The sequence below is a fragment of the Sprattus sprattus genome (assembly GCF_963457725.1).
Source record: "Sprattus sprattus genome assembly, chromosome: 11".
In the NCBI taxonomy this organism is placed as follows: Eukaryota; Metazoa; Chordata; class Actinopteri; order Clupeiformes; family Clupeidae; genus Sprattus; species Sprattus sprattus.
Window position 1 is genome coordinate 4,391,793 of NC_137909.1, and position 20,013 is coordinate 4,411,805.

The window sequence follows — 20,013 nt, forward strand, 5'->3', positions numbered from 1 at the left end:
CTTTAAATGTGTAACACCTAACTTGCCAAAATTGCTTCCAGACTCATTTGTCAGTGTACATACAAGTTGAAAGCCCACTATAGAACTACACTTCAATAGAATGCTGGGGTTGCTATGGGGGTCTCCAGGATTGAGTCAGGTCTTTCTGCAGCAGCTACTGAACTTAAGAGATTTTAAAACAGGGTGGACGCTGTAAATTATTTTTCTTTTTAAAATTACAATTCAATAGCTGTCATTACAAAATAGTGGTCTTGTGAATTACTGAATAAATGAGTGATGAGTTTGATGTATGGTCATATGTTTTTTACAGGGCACTTTTTTTCTGAATGGGATTCCATACTGCCATCACTTTATCTGGTTCATTGTACAACCTTGTTCAGGGTATGGAATTTTACCCCAATATGCCAGCTCTCAGCAGTGATGCAGGCAGAGATTAAATGTTTTTAAAACTGTTTGACTTTTTAAGATATATTTCCAAGATCAACAAGACATCCACTTGTGTTACTGCGGTGGGACACATCATGCAGCCGAGTTAATTGACAGAAAACTACTCCTGTAGTTTCACCTGCTCCTGAGAGAGTAATGGCCACCAGTATTGAACTTGTAGAAATCATATAGGTCTTACACAGCATATGTTACATGCTGCTTTGAAGGAAAACCAGCATTAATAATGGCTGACTGTGTGACTAATATGATCAGAAGTCGAGGTGTGACCAAGGCATTTATTTCATCACTCAATATAGGAGCACCACCCATTTACCCATCAAACCATTGATTTGTTTTCATGACACTTTGTATTTTGGCCTTTTGGTTTAAGAACTGATTGAAAAATTGTAACATTTGTAATGCGGTACTGTTTGTATCTGTTGTGTAACTATATGATGGTTATAGTTTGTCATTTTGAATTAGAAGGATGTACATTCACCGAATCTGAAGGTTTGAAGCTGAATATTAGATTCAAATGGAAATTGTGTAAGCAATGAGTGTAAGCACCTTGTGAAATAAGGCCTTATTGTTATTGTTGAAGTCAAATAACCCCTTGTCAAGACCTGTGCCCGTGTCATTAAAATCAGGTTTGTGAAGATGAAGTAGAACGTCTCATAGGCTCTGTCATTGTGGAACTGAAAAATAGACTATGTGATCCATCAAAGGATCATGTTAAAGAGGTCTGCCTGTCAGTCAATCTGTCAAAGGCAGAGACATACCAGAAAGTTACTCAAAGCAGACCAATCAGTCATGTTGGCCTAGACTGTCAGAGAGCAGATTCATTTCTGTGTTCTGATCCAGACTACCAGGCATCTACTTTCCATCATGTTGACCTTCTATTCATACTCGCAGCAATAGAAACCGTGCTCCCTTCAGAAGTCATCATTCAATGCACTTATCCTTTTGGTTTGTAGAAATAATGGTAGGGCAATAAACCAATCCTCTACATTTTTATCCTTAAGCTGGAGGATGGAGGTATGTGCTATATTAACAACAGCTCATACAATCTAGTATAGATGATTTTATTAAACAGTCAAATCTGTTTTCTTTTTTTAAATATAAGGTGGTGTTCAATTCATCCTCCGTTTTCTCTCTCTCTCTTCTCTTCTTTTTCGTTGTGCTAACTGTAAGCCATTTGTTGAGCTGTGAGGTTGAAACTGTCTGGTTCACTCTGCAACGCTCGATTTCAATGTCTGATGGCATCTCTGATCTGCAGGCTACTGTGTGATCAAACAAATAAACGCAAGAAAAGAAATGAGGTTAAAAAAAAATCACTATAGGAAGCTCTTAAGCACTCAACATTTTAAAGGTACTGTGTATGTAAAAATTAAATATATGTATGTATGTGATTGAAAATAAACAACAAAACATGTTTGACCTTGGGAATGATTGGGGTTCTTTCTTGCAATCTTGTTAGGTTTCCTCCGGTAGGAGGTAACCTATTGTTTCTGTTAGTATTATTTGAATTCTTGTACCATGGGAGTCAATGGCAGCCCCTAGAACCATATGGTAACTTTTTGTGAAATTTGGCACACTCATTAAGGACAGTCCCTTCTTCAAGCCTACTCCTCCTACAATTTTTGGCAAATCTTCTTCAAAATCACCAGAGATGATCTTCAGACCTAGCCTCACAAAAGTTACGATTTAGAATTTTGATCCTCACAACCGTTTGTCCGGTACAGCCACTCAAATTCAGCAGAAAAGCGGCCAAACAGGAAGTGAAGTCATATGTCAGCAAATATTTGAGTGAAATTGACGTCATAGGGTGTGTTTAATTTGTCTTGATCAAGGGAATCCAATGGTACCTCATTTTTGAAAATCGGTCATACGGTTCAAAAGTTGCGTGTGTTAACACAAGTCCAACTTTGACCAATTGGTGGCGCTAGAGTGGTCTAATGAGAGACATGAAACTTGGTGTGAATAAAGAAGAGACTGTCCTTAATGAGTGTGCCAAATTTCACAGCCTTCTAGCACAGTATTGCATTTAAAATGTAATATCCCATTGGTAGGTGTGCAACATGAATCTAATGAGAGACATGACACTTGGTGTGAATAAAGAAGGGACTGTCCTTAAAGAGGGTGCCAAATTTCACAGCCTTCTAGCACAGTATTGCATTGAATTGAATATCCCATTGGTAAGTCTGCAGCATGAATTTTTCTATACAGTGACAAATTGTCACAAAAATAAATGTTTCCCTGGTTCGCAATGTTTGGAGGAGGAAACCGCCATCGCTGCTTGCAGCTATATTCTTCTATTGTTCTCTCTCTCACACACTCGTACACACACACACACACACAGACACACACACACACACACAGTTTTTCAGGACAGGTGAAATAAGGCACTTCATCACCTCAGCCCAACACACATCCAATCATTGCACCTCGACCACTGGACCCCAACCCCCTTTCCTAATGTCTGCATGGCAACAGAGCGTCTGCTAGTGTGTCACGCCGGACTATCACCTGCAAGACCCCCACTGGAAGATGGAACTCTACTAGACACTAATTACATTCAGAATAGTGGCAGGTTCAAACACACCTGGCTAAACAGGAAACAAACAGCCCACACTGAGTATTTCGTGCACCTAGCCTATTAAACCTATCGTTTGTTTAATAAACTGTCCCATAACTGACAAAGTTACGCTAGCGCAGCTATTTAATCATTAACGTTAGCTAATTTGAACCAGAGATAACTTGCCTAAGCCTAGCATAACATCAGTGGTGAAAGTAAGCAGGTACTGTGAATAATGAGTAGGCCTATGCCTTTTATCATGTAGGCTTAGTTGATTGCTTTAGCAATGGGAAATTCTAACAAGAGTATGGCAGCTAATGAACGTAGCGTAGCGTTCACTGTGCGGTCTGTCACACAGCTTAATCCACCCACCGGAGATATTTTGGACCGGTCTTGTTTTCGTTTAGGAAATGAGATACAATATACCCCATTGCCTATCTTCTCACGATAACTCGTATCAGTGTTCTATCTATCCCATGCCCATCGTTTGGCCATTTATGTTGAAACTACATTACCACAATTAGCCTACAGTACACACTTGTTTTTGTCCCGTTGTGGCTTGGGGAAAGGGATGAAATATACCCCATTCTGCAGCCTATCGGGATACCTACTGTCGGTGTTACGTGTACCCCAAGCACATCGTTTGACCATGTTTTTTTTTTTTTCATAAGCAACATCAATCGATCATTAAATTATTGAAAAAGGTCTCCTCCCTGTTGTTTTCAATGGAGTTATCGGAGCCGATGTCCGAGTCCAGTTCAGGCTGGAATGTCATTGGTTCATCTGCGTTCTAAGGGCGGCGCTTAGCGACAGGTCAATTAGTCACCCGACACACGGAATGAAGTGCAGGAAAAGAGGGGAAAAAAGGTGCACTGGAGGGGAAAATATTTCTGGTGCTACTGCTCCTGTCGCCATGGTGACAGTACACAGACCTTGCTCTAAGGCATGGCTGCCCAATTTGGATTTTTTTCAGGGCTGCCCTGCTGGATTTTTTATGGCCCGCACTCTGGTCAGAATAAGAGGCAGAACGCCATTCATTAGACAGCATTTTAACCCATTTTGAACAGGTTCTCTGTTTCAACGTCATATTTAACCCAGACTGGTTACAGTTCACTGCTTGGCCACAGTTTTAACATTGTTTTAGATTGGTCAAGGGGGGGCGCTATTGTCCTTTTGTTAATACAGATCCATATCTATGGTTATCTAGTTGCTATGCTATTTAATTAGCTAAGGACACTTTTAATAACGATTTAAATGGAAGAGCTCCGTTTGCATGAAATGATAGCTCGTTATCTAGCTGTTGTTATAGTCTCCTCGATTTAACTTATACATTTATAATGGAAAAAAGTAGAAACCCTCAGGGTGCCTGTTCAACTTCGTATGAACTAGTTCATATTCATGAGTTCAAAATCACTTAGCCTATCTCAACAAGAGTTCATAGCTAGCAGTTGCCAAATGTAAGTACCTTACTTATGTGTGTAAAGAGTGTTGATATGAAATATGAAAACAACCAGTAGTTAATGTGCAAGCTTCAAATCGAATTGTGATTTAAGATACTTTGGCTGCGTCTGAATAGTCTTAAAATGCTGTCTTAGCACCCTGGTGTCTTAGAAGAAGAGAAGGAAGCACCGTCCGAATCTGCTTAATTTTTTTCTCAGGTGTCATAAGACACCTTAGAATACGTCATATAACGGTCATTTTTCAAGGAACCATCGGTGTAGCCTTGATGCTGTCTACTACCCACAAACCTTTGCGCCACGACCCTCCGGCAACTGAAAAAAGTAAACAAAGATGGCGGACCAACTCCGCTGACGGTCGTGTTTTGTATGTAAATGTACATGTTTTCAGCGTTTTCGCGCTTATATTTTTTAAAAGTTACCGAGAAATAGACACCGCACTATCCGATAACACCATCATTGTAACCATCAATAATGGTTAATGCGTTTTGCGAGGCGTCAGTCAGCCAACTTTCTAACATCAGTACGTTAGCCTACGTCAGTTAGCTACGTAAGCTACGTAAGAACCTACGTTCTTTCAGCATACTAACGACATAAAAGAACGTTCGTAAAGAACGTTTTTTTGAATAATCTCACCCTTAAAAATCTACCTCGCGCAAGACAGCTGTCTGACAGCAAGACAGGTGAGACACCAAGGTTGTAAGACAGCTCTCTTACATTTAAGACTATTCAGACGCAGCCTTAATCTCCCTCTGGAACGAAATACTGTTTTCTGATTGGCTAATGGGGTGTACATTAAGTTCGTGGAACCGCACACCTTGGACGTAGTCCCAGTAGAAAAGTTAAATCGCCGTTCCATATCAATGCTCTTGAATGGTTACCATTGACAACCAACGTAACGTTTTTTTTTTGAAAAACAGCCGGTTCCAGGCACTACTTTCTCTAACGGGAGCACTAGGCTTCAAATCAAGAATTCATCAGGTTATTATGCATATTCAATTTCCTAAAGATAAAGGAAATTCTAAATAATAATAATAATAATAATAATAATAATAAAAACATTTGGATGTTGTAAACGGGAGATAAGCGGGATAACGGCCTCCGAGCTGTGCAGTTCTACGAAGTTAATGGACGCTGCGGGGCAAAGAACACCACGACGCGGAACGGAGTGGTGTTGGTCCGCGAAGTGGTACTGCACTGTGAACTGCACAGCTCGTCGGCCGTTATCCCTTACCTATCTGAGTTGAGGTCGAGGCATGATGCTCTCTCGCTAAAAGTTTCACCTGTTCGTGTCTGCGTAACAAATGTTTGTGGAGGTTGCTTGTGGAGTCAAGTGCAGTAGAGAGGCGCTTGTCTCCAGGGCACAGCTCAGGGGCGTTGCTAGACCTAGAGCTTTACTGGGGCACAGGCCCCAACATTATTTTATTTATTTATTTATAATGTGCGCACAATATGAAACTATGAAATAGACGGCTACAGATTACAGAAGGGTATGCACAAGCTTCAAAATCATTATTGTCACCGTCATACACTATATTATAGCACAGGTAGAGATAAAATACAAAGATAGTTTCATGAGTACTGTTTGATGATATTTATTTAAACACACACACACACAAAGCTGCATCTTTTGCCACAGAGTACTCCAACAGACGAAAATTGACAAACCAGCTAAAATTAAAAGATCGTTTTTTCAACCCGAACCAGTGCTGTGGGTATTGGGCCAATTTTACCTGATTTGGACCATCACATATCTCCCCTAGGTCACAGATCTCCTTCTCCATATTCTGATTAGTTTTACATCTAGCCCCATGTCTCTCTCCTCCTCCTCCTCCTCCTCCTCCTCCCCCTGCCTGGCCCTGGACTGCCCAGCCTGTGCTCCTTCTTCCCTCTCTTCTCCTCCTTCTTCTTCTTCTCCTCCTCCCCCTCCTCCTCCTTCTTCCCCTCCTGCTCCAGCACTCTGCCCCTCATTCTCTTTAGCAGCCACTAGCCAGCAACATTCAAACACAAAGGCCTAAGTAAACTCACTGCATGAATTTATAGTCTTTCCTATTTAATATGAGGGAAGTTTACCTTTTTCAGTATAGACAAAACTGAATAGGCAAAATATAAATGTACTTCCCTCCATGGCAAATCAGTCAGATAGTCTATTACAGGTCGTAATTTGAAAAAGATAAAACAATTGAATTTACTGTTTGGTCATATACTGTAGTCATCCTGGTTCTTTGTAGCTTATCGCTAATATACTAAAGCCTACACAAGTCTAGTGATATAGGTGATACTGTAGGTTACCTTTTCAAATGCAGCAAACTTGTTTCGCCATTAATCAACTGATCAAAAACAGCACAGCATACTTTCAATTGTAGGCCATTACATTAGAAAAGTTAATGTTAACGTAAATGTGGGCAATTATAATTGCCTACCTCCCTCGACCTCCTCATTTCTCCTTGCTCCTCTCCCTCTGCCTGTGTTTTCAAAGAATTTCCTGATGTCCATCTTAATAGTTGTGCAGAGGGCTAATGTTTAATCACAGGACAGCTTCACAAAACAAATGCTTATAAACTCCTCAAAAAAAGTTCGGAAACATTTCTTCAGTCGGTTATCCCTCCCCTTTAATAATACCAATTGGTATTGTATTGTATATCGTTGGAAAGCCTGATTAGTCACCTTTACAATGAGGTAAAACTTGTAAGGATCGTGCATTCGTGGAATGAGCAACACAGCTAACCGTGTGGGTAGTGGCCCAAAAAAATGTGCCAAAACCCCCTGCAATATTCTTCTGTTGGTATTCACTCTTGTTTTGAGTTTCTTGGTGGATTTGATGATTCTCCCACAGTATTAAGAAAAAAACAACACATATTGACAATTTTTTACACTTTATTCATTTTACACTGTCAGGGACCACAGTAGCATGTGGATTGTGCATTCGTGGAATGAGCAACACAGCTAACCGTGTGGGTAGCAGCCCAAAAATGTTTGCCAAAATCCCCTGCAATATTCTTCTTTTGGAATTTAGTGAGATATCGGAATGACATTCTGGAGCCAATGGCAACCCCATATCTCCATAATCTGGGACCTCACTCCATCCTCCAGGATGAAAACGCTCGCCCCCACAGAGGCAGGATCATCACAGAGTACCTCCAGAACTTGGGAGTGGAGAGGATGGAAAGGCCTGCCGAGTCCAGACCTCAACCCAATTGAATACTTGTGGTGCTTGGGCGTGCTGTACCTGCAAGAGTGACCAACACAACCATGTTGGCTGACTTGTTACAAATTCTGGTTCAGGAATGAGATGCCATCCCACAGGAGGTGCCAAGCTGTTGTGGCTGCGTATGGATCTTCCACATGCTACTGAGGTCCCTGACAGTGTAAAATGAATGAAGTGTAAAAATGGTCAATATGTGTTGTTTTTTCCTTAATACTGTGGGAGAATCATCCAATCCACCAAACAACTCAAAACAAGAGTGAATACCAACAGAAGAATATTGCAGGGGATTTTGGCAAAAAAATGTGGGCCGCTACCCACACAGTTAGCTGTGTTGCTCATTCCACGAATGCACAATCCTTACAAGTTGTACCTCGTTCTAAAGGTGACTAATCAGGCTTTCCAACGATATACAATACAATACCAATTGGTATTATTTAAGGGGAGGGATAATCGACTGAAGAAATGTTTCCGAACTGTTTTTGAGGAGTTTTACATTTACAGGGCTCTCGAATCTGAAAGACAGGTTACTAATAGTGCCAAACAGGCAGCTTCTTCTTCTTTTTCTATTTCTTCTGCCTAGCTAACCTTACAGCATACATGCTAGCGAGACCTAGCATGCTATTAACGGTTACTGCCTGGGCTCTCAAGTTTTGAAGACGGGTAAGAGCATGGGTAAGAGTGCCATACAGGCAGCTTGCTAGCCTAGCTAACCTTAACGCAGGGTTTCCCAAAGTGTGGTGCGCGCACCCCTGGGGGTGCGTGAGCTGCCTCTAGGGCAGGGGTGGGCAATTCATTTCCCCAAGGGGCCACATGAGATAGCGGGACTGTTGTGGAGGGCCGGACCAATAGGCTGAACTCAATTCTGCCCACCTTCTGACTTCAAGTTTCAATGAATTTCAGTTACCTTAAATGACCGAACTACTTGCAAAATGATATGAAAGATGTGAATTAGAAGCACTAAACCTGTTCCCAATGATAGCAGTCGTACATTTTTTGCAGCAGTGAATTTGTACATGTATTTAACTAACTAACCATGCCCACATCCACGGCTGAGGTGCCCTTGAGCAAGGCACCTAACCCCGATCACTGCTCCCCGGGCGCCGCCAATGGCAGCCCACTGCTCCGGGTTAGTGTGAAACATCATTTCACTGTGTGTGTGTGTCACTTCACTGGATGGGTTAAATGCAGAGGTGGATTTCAGAGTGTGTGTGTCTACACCACCTCTGCCATAGAGAGGACTTTCACTTTAAAACTTGATTCCAAATTCACCATTGACCTGCGAGGGCCGGTCTGGGACAGCCAAGGGGCCGCAAATGGCCCTGGGGCCGCACTTTGCCCAAGTCTGCTCTAGGGGGTGCGCGAGAGGAAAAATGTAATGGTGGTCTAATGGTCTAATAATACATATTTTATGTAATTTTCAAAAATGTAAGTAGGATTTTTCACAAAAAGAAACCATGAATTATAAAAATTCCCTTTGTAAGATTTGAATTTTAAATATAAAGACGTACAATTTAATATGCACTTCAGCTCCTGCCGCCAGACTGTCTTGTACGTACACACTAGCTAGCCCTTGCATGTGCCGCTAACGTCAGCTAACTTCATTCATTCAGCAACATTCACGCAAATATGCTTTACTGGCTAAAATTGGGGAAGCTGTCAGGTGGGAGAGATTCCGCTAGAAAAAAAAAAATTGCCGTCATTTTAGTTTTCATTTTCCAGACATTTTAATGCTAAGCCGGTCAAATATCTATTAGGCTACTGCTTCTAAATGAGCCTATTAAATACAACTTACGGCAGGCTATGTAGCTTTAAGAGTCATGTAGAGATCAGGTCGTGTAGAATGCAACATGTTTATTTGCCGAAGTTTACAATGAAAAAACAACAACAACATGAATGTCTGATGCACCTTATAGCCAAGGGAACGTCACTCCATTCCGATCTAAACGCCCGAGACTTCGGCCTTTTCTATGAACATATAGCCTATGGCTTCAGGTAGGCTATTACTGTTTCATTCTCATCACACGGTTCGCCCTAATTAGTTGCGTTTGGCCTCCGAAAAAAGCTTAATAGTCTGCTTGGCCATGTTTGATCCTTCTCGCTCAGTTCACTACAACCGACGGTTTGCGCTTTATTTAAAATGCAGCATGCGTGTTATTTAATTACTTTCAAACGGCAGATAAGCCTGTTCATTTAAAACATAATAAGGGCAGGGGATGTTTGCTTTATAAGCCTAAATATTAGGGCTATTCTCAAATGACCGACGGACAACGGAAACGCTATCAGTCTTAAAAAAAAGAGAGTGAGAGATCGGAGGCAAGAGAAACAAAGGTCTGGTGATCAGTCGTGATGTATAACTTTATTGTACTTTGATTCAGATTAATGTAACCGCTGTGTATGGTTAATTGTAAATTAAACATGGTGAAATCTACCTCTGAGCCTGTGCGTGTGTCCTCGCCTTCCGTATTGCTCTTTAAAAGTGACGCCTTGTGTAACTGAAATGTATTGAAACTTTGTTGCAGTGTTTCATGGCGTTTTCACACCTGTAGTTAGTTTGCTTTTTTCTGATTCAGGGATTCAAATTATACGATGTTCCAGTTGCCCCTTTGTTCGGTTTGTGTTCATACTGCAACATTTAACAGCGGACTAAATCTTGTAAACAAACGCCATAGGTCCGATTTTAATGCGCCAAAAATAGGCTCAGTTGCTTTTTTTTTTTAAGGTGTGGGTGATTGGGGGTGCGTGAACACGGTCAGGATGTAGAAGGGGGTGCATGGCCTAAAACGTTTGGGAACCGCTGCCTTAAAGGCACCCAGTGCAACTTTCGAGGCTTAAAAATAAACATTCAATTTCTAGTCTTTTTTACACGTTGTAAGTTTCAATAATTCCATACCATTACATACCGACATTCAAGCAGCAAAGATGAGACGTCGTTGTGTGGTGAGAACTGATAGAAAATCGATAACAACAACAATCGCCGCCATTTTCTTTATTTTTTTTAGCCTGCAATAAATAAAGCAGGCTTCCAGTCAATGGAAAAATGGCTTCTCCCCACCGGCGATTGTTGTTGTTTACGATTTTCTATCAGTTCTCACCACACAACGACGTCTCATCTTTGCTCCTTGAATGTCGATATGTAATGGTATGGAGTTATTGAAACTTACTACGTGTAAAAAAGACTAGAAATTGAATGTTTATTTTTCATTGAATGTTTACATAAAGTTGCACTGGGTGCCTTTAACGCATACTACATGCTAGCGAGACCATATATCATATTAATATGCAATATAAGAACAACTCACCACCATAATAAAAATCATATTAAAATGTGCATATGTGCACATTTGCAATGAGCATACCCCAAGCTAAATAGCCACAGGTTTATTTTATACCATGCGACACTATCATATTAATATATGATAATACTACAAGTCACCACCATAATAATCATATTAAAATGAGCAGTATTATAAGAACAATCAGGACAGAACTTTGAATAGTGGTGGATGTCAATTTGTAAAGGGGATAGTTATAGATTTTGAATTCCAGAATAATTGTGCTTTTTTCATTGGTTGTTGCATTAGATCTTCCCCAGATACAGTAGTACTATTTTCTGATTAGCTATTGTGTAGCCCATTTCATTTTTTGATTGGCTTGTAAGTAGCAGGCTCATGGAGATGCCTTGATGATTCCTGCCGGTTCCGTAATGAGAACGGCGCTACTGCAGGTACATTTGACACTGGAGTTACTGGGGCACTGGCGACTTATACTTATACTCTACACGTGCCCCAGCAATATAGGCCTGGCGACGCCCCTGGCACAGCTTACACGTAACTGTTATATTTTTCTCCTTTACGGATACAAATAGAAAATAATGGGAGCAGTGGCGATTTTAGCCTGACATTTCTGGTGTGGCAAATTTGTTTCGTCTTAATAATAGAGGTATCTGATTATTATAAGCAGTAGGCCTATATAGACCAGTAAGATAAACTATGTGCCAGCAGGGAGCAGAAATCCTATTTCAAATACATTTCAAATGCTTTAGCGCTCAGCGCGACACAAAGATGTTGCCTATAATACGGCATTAAAGTAAAGTGATTGCAACAAATTAAAAAGATTAAACAGACACATAGCTCAAATAACTTGCATCATTTATTAAGCTTGTGGCACACGTGTGGCATACAATATGAAGCAAAAGGCACAACTGAAACAGATAACAGCAACAACACATGCTGCTAAATGAACAAAACTTTTCCACCAGCTCCAAAAAAAAAAGAAGGTTTGACTCACAGAGAATCGTTGTGTCTTTTTAGCCTGGTGACGCTTTCGCACATCTTCTAAAAGTTCGCACTTCCCACAGAGCTTTATGAACGATATCAGCCTCCCCAGTACATAACGATTCTCCTCCGTCTGTTTGTTATGTTCAAAAATGTTCCGCTGATATGCACTATCTAGCTGCCATGATGTTGACCTACCCAAATTTCAGGGAGCAATTGATATGGGTTTTTTCAGCTTTCTGCCAGATGCTCCAGGCCTTTCAATCCACCCGTTGTCCGAACTGAGTCTGCATTAGTACCAATTCCAAACAGACGGCATGGGAAACAGAACAGTGCTCGTTTTGATGTGCTAGCAGTTTCCCATGTCTTTCTGTCATACCATTCCGTCTTGAAAGTTAAAGTCACTTTCTCACCATGCTGCAGTCTGACTGGCCCAAAACTTTTAATTTCGAATTTCTCTTCCAACGAAAATGTATTAAATTGCACCCTCAACAAATAGTCTACATTATTCATTGTAGTCTGAATTAAAACACTTCCAAAATACTCAACAACTAGCGATAGCTAGCCAGCAGTAACGTTACTGGTAATGGACTGTCTGATGATATGATCTTTGACTATGCTTTTTTTTCTCTTAGTCTCGGGGTACAGTTCTCGCGGGTTTCGCATTATCCCAGTCTATATTACGTAGAATACGTAGCCTCTAGCCAATGTCAATGTTAACTTTGGCCTGTGTGGTTCGCGCTCATTGGTGTTTCTATGGTAATGGAGGGGCAGCGTGGGTCCTTGCCCTCCCGGAAACCGGACGTTGCACAAAGCAAGCAGCACCATATAGACATATAAACGTTCATTAATGTCTATGGCAAGCACACAGGCAGAAAAACACACGAATCAAATTACTCCAAAACAAGACTATAATGCTTGTGAGTGAAGTTTATTCACACAAATAGTTACGCTACTTTGCATATATATAGTTTGCCACGAAGTAGGAATAGATTGAGCCTTCTGCTCAACAGCGCCATCTGGTGGGGCACCTGCCCCTAATGTAGAAACGCCACTGAATGGGAGTATTTCCATCGAAACATCAGTGATCACTCTTGTTGCCTGCCATCATGTTAATGAGCCTTTTGTAATGGCTGTTTGTTGATTGGCCATTATACGGCACAGGGATTTTAACATCTTGCCTGTGTACGTCCTAAATAGATTATATTAATTTAGTATGATATGTTAATCATTTTTTTACCTGAAGCAAATGTTATCTTTCCCCATTATTTTCTTCTTGGAGTATACCAGAATGCTTAATTGTCTTGTTAAAATCACAAAAAAATCTTGGTGATACCCCCAGACCCCCCTACAGGGGTTTGGTTTGTCACCTCATTCTGAGTTTGCAGGTATGTATATTAGTGTACAAATTTAATACATTTCAATGTAATGGGGCATGAGCCCAAATGAAAACTTGAGTTTTGGCCCTCGGCCCTCCACTCCGATTAATATTTGGCCCCTGACAAGAAAGAATTTGGGCACCCCTGCTCTAAGGTGTATTGTGAAGTTTTGGACCACCCAAAATAATGGATTATTGAAACTTCACGTATATCTTATTCAGAATCACATATATCTAATTCAGTATCACATATATCTAATTCAGCATCACATATATCTAATTCATATCAATCACATTTTTGCCAATCAGCTGGAAAACTAAGTACAAATATAGCTGCAAGCAGCGAAGGCGGTTTCCTCCTCCAAACATTGCGAACCAAGGAAAAATGTAATTTTGTGACAATTTGTCACTGTATAGAAAAATCCATGCTGCAGACTTGCCAATGGGATATTACATTGCATATCCAACATTTACAATGCTTTTGCCTTGAAGTTTAGACTGAGTGGAGGTTGTGTGTGTGCGCTTAAAGGGCCTTATATAGTACACAAAACGGTTGTGTCGGATGGTTGGACAGTGGGCGGGCGGCCGGATAGTACGTACTAGTTAGCATTTGTGTCCCTTTATAGTACTCCAACAGCTGTGGGTGCTGAAAACAATTCTCTTCCACAACAGTAGGGGGAGTAACGGTTTAAGTCCCGAAAGACAAGCTACCCCATGACGTCTTTGTGCGATGGAAATCGTTAGTTGGCTTTACCTCCACAACCATAGATATCTTAGATAAAGGCTAGATGGTTTATGGCGGACTCTTGAATGTCTGCACAGGAGGCCATTTTGAGGACAGTATGCTTCCGGTAGGGATCAGTGGTACGTTAGGTAACGTCAGTGATCTTCACAATCGTTTACACTCTTATCTCGCGAACATTTTTGACGGATTCACAAATGACTTGATTTACAATCGTCATTACCTTGGTAATAATTCTGGATGCTTGAACATGTTGAAATGTCCAGCTTAATTGTGTATCACGGCTATTGTGTATCAGTCATTTGACATCAATTGGCGAGTAATTGTTCTTTCTTTTCAATATAACTTAAGTTGCACATAATAAAACTGAAGTTGCACATGATTTCCAATCGGGTTGGTTTGTTAAACATCTTACATTATGATTTCGACAGGAAATTGCTGACTTTATTGCCAATGAAGATGCCAGAATTTTGTGCAACCTGCTCTATTGAACACTCCCTTGAAACGAGACCTGTCAGAGACCTGTCAATGTTTATTTTCATATGAAAACCCATGTTTATAATTCTTCATAAGTATGTAGTGCCATAAGAAATATCTTACGTTTATAACAATCCAACCCGGTCGAAAATCGATTGAAAATTGAGCAAGTTCTGGTTACTTAAAAAGTACCACTACCAACACAATGTTAAGGGGGAGTGAGCTATACTGTCCTCAAAATGGCCGAAATGTGCGGACATTCGGCTCCGTCGGCCAGAAACGCAAGCAGGATATCTAGCCTTTATTATAGATATCTATGTCCACAACAGTCAATTTCTACTCTCCCACCAGCTGCCACTACTCAAATGCAACAGGTGTCAGCAGATACACAATATTGTGACTGTGTCTAATGCTATATATACACCTGATAGGGCAAACTTATCTTTATCATGGGAGAATGCGGGGGAGTAAAATGCTCCCGAAGTAGATTACATGTTTTTAACTTCGGGGTTAATTCCCTTTCGTCTACTGCTGGCTAGTTAATACATAGCCTACAGACAGCCGGAAAGGTTAATAAACAGAATGAAATAGCTACACATTACACACTATGTTTTAATAAAACCCACGTTACTCACATACTGGTTAACACTGTTTGTTACAGCACATAAACGTTTGTCGCTACATCCAAACTGCGTCACCGTTGTCCCTCCCTGTATCTGCTCCAGCCGCACCATTTTACTTGCAATGTGAATCATTACCATTTGTTGCACCTTAATCATTGCCATTTGTTGCACCTTAATCATTTTCTACAAACATGATATGCGGTGTAGTAAACTGAGACTCTATTCACTACTGCACAAAAACTAGACACGTTTGCAACGTTTGAAATGAAGTAGGTAAAACAACTTTCGCCAATATCTCCGTAAGGGAGATGGGCTGTGTGCTCAAATTTCCTGGGATCAAAGAAATTCATGTATTCATGTGCAGACTAAAAATCACGTCTCAGGATTTCTGCGCATGCACGTTATTTCGGGTGTCTCAACTGTAACTAATACCACTGTCATATAATTATGAGTTCAGTAAAATACGGAGCAAACACAGTTTTCTACCGTTGTTGAAACACATCTTTAATTGCCGTCGCTCATGCTGGTTCTCTGGCAGTAGGCTACTTGGGCCGGCTCATGTATTGTGATATACAGGGAATAGTTTTCAAGGAAAGGATCTGCGCCTTTGACAGTGGCTGTTATGCATATATGGATATAAAGGTAATGAAACAGGAAACGCTAGGTCCAGAAATGTTAGTTTCCGGAGTTGATATCGTATGGAAATGAGGTTGTAGTGTGCCAATCACGGCCAAGGAGTATCCGTTTACCCTGTATCCGTTTACCGGAGTATCCGTTTACCCTGTGTGTCTGTGAGAATGTATGTGTGGCACCAAGCTGTGTGTCTGTGAGAATGTGTGTGCGTAAAATCAAGCCTGCGCGTGTGTGAAGACAGACACTGAGTGTGTGAGACGCGCGGAGGAGCAAAGTAGCAGAGAGAGAGACCTTCTACTGAAAATCACCCTAGAAATTAGCCAAGCATGCATGTTTCAAATATTCACCAAAAATCTACTTTTTATCTTACAGTCAACTTTTTTTCAGATTTGTGTACTAAACATTCTGAAGTGTCTTCACATGAACTTGTGATTAAATCAGAGTATCACTTTTTGACCTGTGGATGTGTAAAACATTACTTTAGATTCAAAAATGTATCCAATTTGCTTTATATCAATCATTTTTCAAGATATGAAGTTGCCTTTCCACATGGGAACATGTTGTAGTGTCTTCTAGTGACATATCAAGTTTGGTGTTGATTTGTCAAAGATTTGCCAAGATATGACTTCACTTCCTGTTTGGCGACTTTTCTGCTGAATTTGAGTGGCTGTACCGGACAAACGGTTGTGAGGATCAAAATTCTAAATCGTAACTTTTGTGAGGCTAGGTCTGAAGATTATCTCTGGTGATTCTGAAGAAGATTTGACAAAAATTGTAGGAGGAGTAGGCTTTCAAAGGTTTTTGATAAAACCGGAAATTGCGGAAAATCTATATAACCGGAATTGACGCCATAGGGTCTGTTCAATTCATCTTGATCGAGGGAATCCAATGGTGCCTCATTTTTGCAAATCGGTCATACGGTTCAAAAGTTGCGTGTGTTACAAAAGTCCAACTTTGACCTGTTGGTGGCGCTAGAGTGGTGTAATGAGAGCCATGAAAATTGGTGTGAATGAAGAAGGGACTGTCCTTAATGAGTGTGCCAAATTTCACAAAAAGTTACCATATGGTTCTAGGGGCTGCCATTGACTCCCATGGTACTAACATAATAATAGGAAAGCCTACAATAACAATAGGTTACCTCCTACCGGAGGAAACCTAATTATATGGTCCATTGTAAAGTCCTGCAGTTGTTTTCAGGTAAGATACTAACCTAAAATACAAATGTCTGGCATGCCATGTCTAAAATATGGTCTTGGCATAACATAAGTGTCTTGTACCTGTTTCTAGCGGCGCCTTGAGAAGTGTTCTTTGTCTCGCCCCGTGTCAATGAAATATCGCTCCGCTCCCTCCTGTGACCTGCCCTCAGGATGGAATTCACAGCTTGGGTACACTGTCAGCTTCTCTTAAGCCTATTATCTCTCTCTGAAAGGTGTAGAATGAGGGGGGCTGGCTCCCTATGTACCCTGACTCTCTCTCTGACACACACACACACACACACACACACACACACACACACAAATACACACACACAAACACATTCAGGGACATTTTGTCTTGAAACATTGTCCATCCCAAAGACCTAATGCAGGTGCTCCATTGGGGCATGCTAATGGGGTCTTCTGTTAGCAAGTAGCGGCGGCAGCAGATTGGTGTTCCTCTCTGCTGGCCAGACAAAAGCAGGAGTGATCTCACAGTGGGTTCCATAGTAACCGCCGCCTCGTGCCGTTAGACGCAGTCGTTTTCATTGGCAGGTTTCCTCACACTCTAGACACACTCAGACTCCGAGTGAACAATCACGTAAACTAGTCTTCACAAACATGCTCATGTTAAGCATAAAAGGGGGGCTACAGATGTTGCTCATCAACAGAAGGCTTCTGACATTTCTACATACCCCACAATCATAACATAACTGGGAAATATATAGTATTGTGTGCTGTGGAGTAATTTCAGGTTATCCAAATAAGGTTATCCAAATCTCTCTCTCAAAGATTTCTATATCCCTATCTCTATCTAGTCTCTCTCATACACACCCACACACACACATACACTTTTGCACACATACACACACACACACTCTTACACACACATTCTTACACACATTCACAAAAACTTTTACACACACAGAGACTCTTCTTACACACTTACACTCGTCGCACATGCTGTGTATATGCAGAACAAAAACATAAATACGACTGAGTTTGTAAATGGATTGTTCACAGAGTTTAATTAGCATTGCAGGTGAATGCACTTCACTACAGCAGACTTAAACTGTTGGGTTGAGGAATTCAAAACATCCCTAGAAAGCACATCGTTCCCCACATACATGGACTTGCTTCCTTGACACTGATAACAACAGCTCATGATGTTCCAGTAAAACTGTCATTACTCACACAAGTTTCTGCATTTGAGCCAAACCTTTACCGTCAAAAACAAAAACAAAATAATTAGGAAAAATATCGCTTGGAGCGACTGAACACCTGTCAGCATTGACAACAAATGAAGGCCAAATACGTGCCATGATTTATAAAATATTTACAGGCTTTCTCTCTCCTGTTTTTGGTCATAAGGTGGGCTCAGTGGCACACAGAGTACAGCCTCGGGTTACTGATCTCCATCAATACACCGAGAGGAAAAAACAGAACCAGCAACAAGTTCTTGTCAGTACCACAATGAAAAAACACAAGTGCAAGGAAAAGCCTTGATATAAAATTGAACTGCAACATAAATTCTCAGTTTAAATACCAGACATACATTAAAATATTACTTTAGTTTAATGATTTTTACATACATATTTCTTTTTGACATTGGGAACATTGCTTTGCTCTATATACACAGGCAGATACAGGACAACACTTGACAGTAACAGGATGTGGCGTACATGTTTTGATTGGATCACAAAGAAATATGTGCAGAACAGTTCCTTTGGAGTCTCTCTATAGCATACGGCTCAGAGTCTGCCAGGCAGGTAACCAGCCACCTGACAACGCCTATCCCACAGTGCAACAGTCCGCGCTCTTCTGTCCAAGTGGAGCAAATGTGGCATTGTCCTTCTGCCGCCTTCTTTAAAAAAAGAATTGAACCACTATAATATTGGGTTCAGATGGTACTGTCCAACTGTCTCCTCATTTCTACTGGATCCAGATGGTGTTGGCCCGGTCAGGCTGGCGTGGGTCAGCTGTGAGGTCACCGAACGTGGAGAAGAACTGCTCCATCTCTTTCTGCAGCATCTCGTTCCTCTTCTCTGCGTCCTCTTTGGCTCGCTCAGCGTTGCGCAGTTTGATCTCCACCATGGTGTACTTCTTCCTCTCCTGGTCCAGCTCCTCGTGAAGGTTCACCATCTCAGTCTCCAGCTCCAGGTTACGCTGTTCAAGACTGCCACAAAGAAAGTCAGACCGTTAGAGATGAACTAAAGATCTAGCACTACCACTGCGCACCAGGGACGTGCAGTCATACCTCACCTGTCATTTTGAAAAGTAAAAAAAAAAAAAAATATTAAAAAAATATTTAAAAAAAAATCATATATTATGTATTATACAATAAATATTCATATTTCTCTAGTTAACTGTGTTACGAGTGTCATTTCTGCATGATTCCGATCATTTCGAGCATTTTTATTATCAAAATCGCTGAATTTGAGCATTTCCGGTTCCCAGTGACAGTGATCAGCCAATGAACATGGACGTGCCGTCAAGGGAGGCAGATTCATTGGAGTCTATGGGCAGGGGAGGCAGTGCTGCACTAAAGATTGCGCAATCACTCCAAACTGGGTTTTACGCATGCGTGCGCAAGCGTAGAACCTTTTGAGTTGAGCTGAAAACGCATTGAAAAATATGGTTAGTGAGGCACGCAGTACCACTGCTTCAAGAAGGGAGGCGAGCGAGAGGGCACTTGTTGGGTATATAATCTGACGTTGGACTTCTTCTTTACTTTGACATTGACAGCGAAAATGGAAGATTGCATTGCTAACCTGAAACAGTTCTCAAAACTGGACTTTCAGTCCAAACAAGAAATGATTGATAATGGGAGACCAATGCCGGAGCTAAAAGGTTTGCTTCAAACGACGGGACAGAAGGTATTGGAGTGTTTCACGTTTCCCAACGGGACTATTCATGCGAAACACGGACCTCGCTAAAGGCTGCTGGCGCAGGAAAAATGCCTTGAAGTTGTGAGCAGACTAGGTGCTATACCTGAGCTAAACTACTGACTGCATTCGCTCAAGA

The 20,013-nt window shown here is 41.1% G+C and overlaps 1 protein-coding gene across 4 annotated transcripts in view; it reads right to left on the reverse strand.

The window, feature by feature from the left end:
- Nucleotides 1-17,986: 17,986 nt before the first annotated feature.
- arhgap24 (Rho GTPase activating protein 24) overlaps nt 17,987-20,013 on the reverse strand; it is a 115,129-nt gene continuing 113,102 nt past the window's right edge. For all 4 annotated transcript variants that reach the window (XM_080847188.1, XM_080847190.1, XM_080847189.1 and 1 more), the window contains one exon: nt 17,987-19,165. In XM_080847188.1, coding sequence (XP_080703314.1) covers nt 18,922-19,165 — 244 coding nt within the window. In that variant the 3' untranslated portion in view covers nt 17,987-18,921. The remainder of the gene's footprint in view (nt 19,166-20,013) is intronic.